We start from the raw sequence: 6,184 nt of genomic DNA, 5'->3' as shown, positions 1-6,184 counted from the left end.
ATGGTATTGCCAGAGTGCAAAATTGCCCATTCATAATCAGTAAAATATAACTGGCAAGTGAGGGAGTTTCTGTGATGTGCTGGGTAAGAGTATAGCGGTAAAGTATAGAGTAGATTTGGAGCTGGCAGGGTGCAAGGACCTCAGGTTTTATACCTCAAACTACATCGATTATATCAAAGTATTACCAAGAATTATTCAATGGAACTAAAGAAACACTAAAAATATAACAGGAATATTTTCTATTCACTTATAATACAGTACTCAGTGTCCTGTAGAAGGACAAACACCACTTTATGGCACTTTTCTCTAGTTAGAAGCCAGCGTAGCTGCTGAGAGAGGACTTTCAGGTACTGATTCAATGATTTGTAGTTCATGCCATACACAGACCTGTGCTGTATGTACGGTTGCCTAAGAAACAGCTTGTACTGTGGTACTACTACAAGTGCCAGCATGCGGTGCCTAGTACCTGTGCTACAGGCAGTGCGGCAGCGGAGACCTGCTATCAGACCCTGGCTCACCCTCAGTCCTGTGAGTGGCCCTGGGGCTGCGATGACGTCACAGTGCGCGCTGTTCAGACTTCCAGCCCTGGGATAAAGCAGCGTGAGATGCTCCGGGCTGCAGCACAGTGAGAGGAGAGGCGACTGCGGCTGACACACCGCGCTCCCTGGCACTGCAGCACCACTAGCGCCGTTCTACAGCTCAGACCCCTGGGGAGGGGCGATGTATGCTACCCCGTCCTGCTAGACCACTACATCCCGCGGGACCTAGCATCACACCCACACCATGGCTATCTCCCGAAGCAGCCTGCTCATGTGCTCGCTCTTCTGCACCCTGCAGTTTGCTAGCGCCGCCAAACCGGGCAAGCAGCAGCACCGGACCTGCCCGGGTCCCTGCCTCTGTGAGCAGGACGCTATGATGATGAGAGTGGACTGTTCTGACCGGGGACTCAATGCGGTGCCTGCCAATCTCAGCATCTTCACGTCTTACCTGTAAGTCCAACATCACTAAAGATATGTGTGTGTGTGTGTGTGTGTGTGTGTGTGTGTGTGTGTGTGTGTGTGTGTGTGTGTGTGTATATATATATATATATATATATATATATATCGCAACATTGTCATTATAAGTCTCACGATGTCTAACTAGAGGTGCACTGCAGTGTTGCTGCTACATTACAAATAGTTCTTGATTCTTTTGATGGGATTACTGTATAGTAAGCATGGCATGCAGTGCCAGTAGGTCGCTGAGAACGAGTTATTATATGGATGGTGCCAGTATAGAGCAGGCCTCATAGAGCTTCCCTGATTCAGGTGGGACCAGTGGCCGGAGTTACCTTGCCACAGGCGCCCCAGTCAGTATACAGTACTGTACATCACTGCTGTAAAAGGGCTTTAATATCTTCTTAAAAATCAGAGCTTGCATTAACAGTATAAGCCTTATAGAGACAGTATAGCAAGTATTACACATTTGTTCTGCTATTAGGCACCCATAAAGTGCACACACATGTATAGTTCTGCTCTACTAACTGTATCCATGTCTATTACATTTTATAATGACACCATACCTTGCTGCAGAACTAATCAGATGACTGCAAGTATAAAGGTGTGCATGCAAATGTCCTATAGATAAGTATACTGTAGTATACATTGTGTTGTGTTACATTTCTCAATGCCAGAGTCCCAACAGAAAGCTGCCCAAGTGATGGACATTAAACAATATTTGGCTTTGACACCAAAGGCATAATTGTAAATCAAGAGGGGACATTTTGTGCACACCAGCTGCCCTAGTATAAGTCAGGGATCATAGAACAGAACCGGGAGGAGAATCTGATGAAGCCAGAAATCACTGGGAGTAACATCAGGGAGCAGCCTTGTTGTAAATCAGGGATCAGTGCACCCAATGTAAATCAGTGATCAGTCAGGGAGAACAGAAGAAACCTGGTGTTATGTGGATGGATGTGCGGATCTGCCAAATAAATCAGATAGTCACATGAAACAGTAGTGACTAGGTAAGTTACTGAGCTAGGGTCAAGTTCAGTAGCAGCCCATGTGTGAATAAAAAAAACGGTGTCACAAAATAATGCAGCAAGACATTTATCAAAAATTAATTTTCCAAGAATACTAATAATTTATCACAGTGTCTTACCCATGCCTTATGTGATTTGCTGGCAGACTTTATACATCAAATTGAGTTCCCTGCTGTAGTCCTGCCAACTTATGACCATTTGGCAGTGATTGACCAGGTATACTTTAGGTATGTCACTTATCATGTGTGTTGAGTAAAGAAGTTATTTAGATCCTAGAGAGATTTCTGACAATAGAAGTCTTATTCTTTAATAGTGTTATCTGTATGGTATATTTGCTCTGCTATCTCACAGCTCATCTGTTAAAAGTTACACACTGGTCATAAAGTGATTTAGAGATCTTTTCATCCTGTGAAGATAGTAAATTTAAATTAATGGTGTTTATACCCAGTCAGAAATGAGTTGTTTCCATGCAAACAGGGGTCTGACATGCAGAAACAGATAGTACATGATAGTAATGACAGACCATGAATGTGTAATTCCTAACAAAATCATTCCAACTCAATCTTTTTGTGAGACCAATAAAATATTTTTATCATCACCTGCCTTATGTTCTATTTCCAGCAAGTTAACAACATTTCCATAACATAAAGGGTTACATTCCTGGGGGGGTGGTTGTGACAGTATTTGCTTTAGTAATGTTGATCCAGTGTGAAGTTACATGATGAGCTACAACACAGTCTCTCCTTGTCAGGGCTATTAAAAGTGAGGCAAAGGAAAATGTTGATTACAGTTGCAAAAAAAAAAAAAAAAAAAGTTAATCTCTACCTTTGGTTTATGAGACATGTCTTTGAAGTGTGCAAGTAATCTTTAACTGGAGTAGGAAAACAAAGCATAAAAATAAAGGAAAGCCTGTGTTAATGTAGTATTAAGAGGTGAAGTTTGCTTGTTAAATCTTACTGTTTCGTACACGCTGAGACTTTCTAGACGGCAGGTGTTTTTCTGCAGGATAGTCTATATGGATATGGTAGTACTTGCTTACTTAAAAAATCAAATTAGATGGCAAAATGAAGCGATAATTTTTCCATTCATAGACAATGCATAAATGAAGTAGTTTATTAAATATTAAATATTTACATATTTTTGGATTGTATTGCTTCATCCCCTTGAAGCTCTCTACTCACATTGATGTTAATATACAGTAATAAATATATATTTTATTCTGTATGTAATTGCATTTTACCTCAAGGTTTAGACCAAAAGTGAAGCTTTAAGATAAATCATTAAGGCAAATTGTTTGCCAGAAAAGGGAATTTAGATGGTCACCATACAATAGTCACTCATTACATTAAGATGCCAGATACCCTTCTGCCTTAAGCTTGGTGCATAATGTGCACATTTGTATGAGTTACTTTTAGATGTTTAGCATTGTACCTCTATTCCTTTTGCTTGTTCCAAAGTAGGATATCACCACTTCTTTACCAAAGTTGTAAGGTGTAGCGGTGCAATAACAAAATAAGTGGTGAAACAATATGAAGTAATTAAAGACTAACATAAAGTATATGCTTGGCCTCTGTTCTCTCACACTTGCTATCCTTCAAGAATGTTATGCATCTGAATTCATTATTTACCTTGTTTGTAGTTAGATGCTAATAAAAACATTTTACATAGTATATGCTGCTCTCTATGTTTCACTAAACCATGTGGTGGTGAGGCATGGGATTTCTTACGTTCGTTTTTATACATTTTTAAAATATACGTATTTATATATAAAATGTAACTCTTTAGAGACAGTGTATTTTCTAGAAGAACAAGTAGACATAAATTTACAGCATTTAGAAATGGCACACGCACACACACTATGTGGAATAAGATGGTCATGGATGCAGCTATCAGTTTGCACATATCAGCGCTCTGCTAGGAGTCACCTAATCCTGCAAATCCAGCTACTCAGGATAACAGAATACCATCAGAGCTGTTTCACTAGTCTCCCATAAACACTACTGCTATTTATTAAAATTCAACATTTTGTTTGCTATTTCTACATTTATCATGGTTATTTTTGTCAATGTTACTTAGAGCTTATGTATTCATTATTATTTTTATTTTACAGTTATTTGATTAAATGAAATATATTTTGGTACCCTAACTTCAATCCGTCTTCCCTCTCACATAAATGCATTACTTATATCAAAGGACAGGTCATACCATTTACTGAGAGGCTAATTTTTACTAGAAACAATTAAATAATTTGTAACAAGCGGTCTTGTAGGTTGGATTTCTATTGTAAAACTCATTTTGTGTAATGTGCTGTATGTACAAGAAAGCATTGCAGTCCAGGGGATATATTTGTATATTACTTGGTCTGGTTACATATGTCATGATAAAAGATGATTGCCAGTTACAGAGCAATAACACTTATGGGTTTGTGAGACAGACAGTAAACTGCAATTCGGGGCTACACATGCTGTTCATTACATTTTTACCACAATTTTTGCTGTCTGTATTATTTCATGCTCCTCCAGTGATTTTGTGTGGTTTTATTTTTGTACAATTCTATTATGGGAAAAACAAGCTGTCGCTGTAAAGAAGAGCTCTTTCTCTGCCTTTAAGCCTGTGTGGTCGCTTACAACATACTATTTAAATGTTATGTGTTTGTTTTGATGCTCTAATCCTGGGGTTCTGTTTCTGTGTGAATAACTTTGAAAGCTCCAGATGCACTGACTTGCTGTTGATGTTGTTTTATTTCATTTCTGCTCAGCTTCTTTTGCCACAGATGAGGTGGGTTTTCATTTGTTAGCAGAAAAACAACAGTGGTTTGTGTAAATATGATACCTTTGTCTGGTAACTTGTATATAGATCAAAGCTCCTAAGACCGCTCAGGTGTCTCCTTAGAATTTCAACGTCACTATTTTATCCTGTACGACAATAGGATCATTGTCTAAATGTGATCATTCTGCTGTAACACTTTTCAAAAACCCAATGCTCCCTATGTTATTTTGTCCATGTAGGACAATAGAATGTATTTATTGCTAATGTGTCCTTCTGATGTGTAATCCTCTAGGTATAATCCTATAGCATGTACAAATTAATTTTTAGTGCCTGCAGCATTTTGGGATGATGTGATTTGCCAAAGAAGACAAGAAGCTGACTGGGATTTTAATGCATGGTTCAGTTTAACTCATCCTACCAATACCAGGGGTATGGAACCTGTGCCAGTTAAGGTGCTGTGGAACAACACTTTCCAGCATGCCTTTAGCAGGATCTAACAGAAAACCTACAGTAAGGATTGCTGGAATGTGTACTTCCATAGGATCCGGAGGGCCACACATTGCTTACCTCTGCATATCATAACATTTTTCAATGCTAATGTAATCTGATGGTATACTCACTTAAATTTAATTGAGAAACAAGTGTATTTCACTGGCATCTATAAGAATATGGAGGGAGCTCATACCACTGCAGATTTTTCCATAACAAAAACCCATGAAATTTAGCTGTGCTTCTTAGAATTTAGCAGCAAGCCCAAAAAGAGAGAAGCTAGCTTGTAGACGTGGAATGCAACAGCAGAAATAGTTGTAATTGTGGTGTGACGTTCAAACAAAATAACAAAAGGCCATTAAAATAAAAAAATAAAAATAAAGTTATATTTTTAGCTTTGAAAGAACCATAACATGTTTTGAGAGTGTTACTCCTTAATGCAAATAAATCATCTTTCCTTTCAATTACAACATCCTTCTATTTTATTTGGGGATGTTGTCTAATGTCTGACAAGTTTATGGAGTACTGTTAGGTATCTGTGAGTATTATTTAGCAGATTTCTTCACATATAGGTGTTACATTTTGGACACATGAAATCATCACCCTGTCAGTCTTTAGTATTGAACAGGCCACATATACAATATGCAATGCATAGAATATATCTTTATTTCCTTTTTACCCTTTGCATGGATTAAAAAGAATGTTTACACATTTAATGCTTAATACACTTATTTATTGCATTTGTGTCAGTGAGAATGTTTTAATTGGAAACATTCTTGTAGCTCATGAATGCCTTCCTACTACAATGTCAGTGGATTCATTTACTTACTTTAACTGAACTCAAGTTCAGTAATGAAAAATTCCACTTTAGCTTCTCATACTGGAAGAAGCCATAAAGGGTTA

At 38.2% G+C, this 6,184-nt stretch overlaps 1 protein-coding gene across 1 annotated transcript in view; it reads left to right on the top strand.

Annotated features, from left to right (window-relative positions):
• Nucleotides 1-612: 612 nt before the first annotated feature.
• Nucleotides 613-6,184, top strand: part of LGR5 (leucine rich repeat containing G protein-coupled receptor 5) — a 314,155-nt gene continuing 308,583 nt past the window's right edge. The window contains exon 1 of the mRNA XM_063927462.1: nucleotides 613-989. Within this exon, the coding sequence (XP_063783532.1) occupies nucleotides 784-989 (206 nt within the window). The 5' untranslated portion in view covers nucleotides 613-783. The remainder of the gene's footprint in view (nucleotides 990-6,184) is intronic.

The sequence above is a fragment of the Pseudophryne corroboree genome, chromosome 6 (genome assembly GCF_028390025.1).
Source record: "Pseudophryne corroboree isolate aPseCor3 chromosome 6, aPseCor3.hap2, whole genome shotgun sequence".
Lineage (NCBI taxonomy): Eukaryota > Metazoa > Chordata > Amphibia > Anura > Myobatrachidae > Pseudophryne > Pseudophryne corroboree.
Note: the sequence above shows the minus strand (reverse complement) of the source record. Positions and strands in the feature narration are given on the sequence as shown.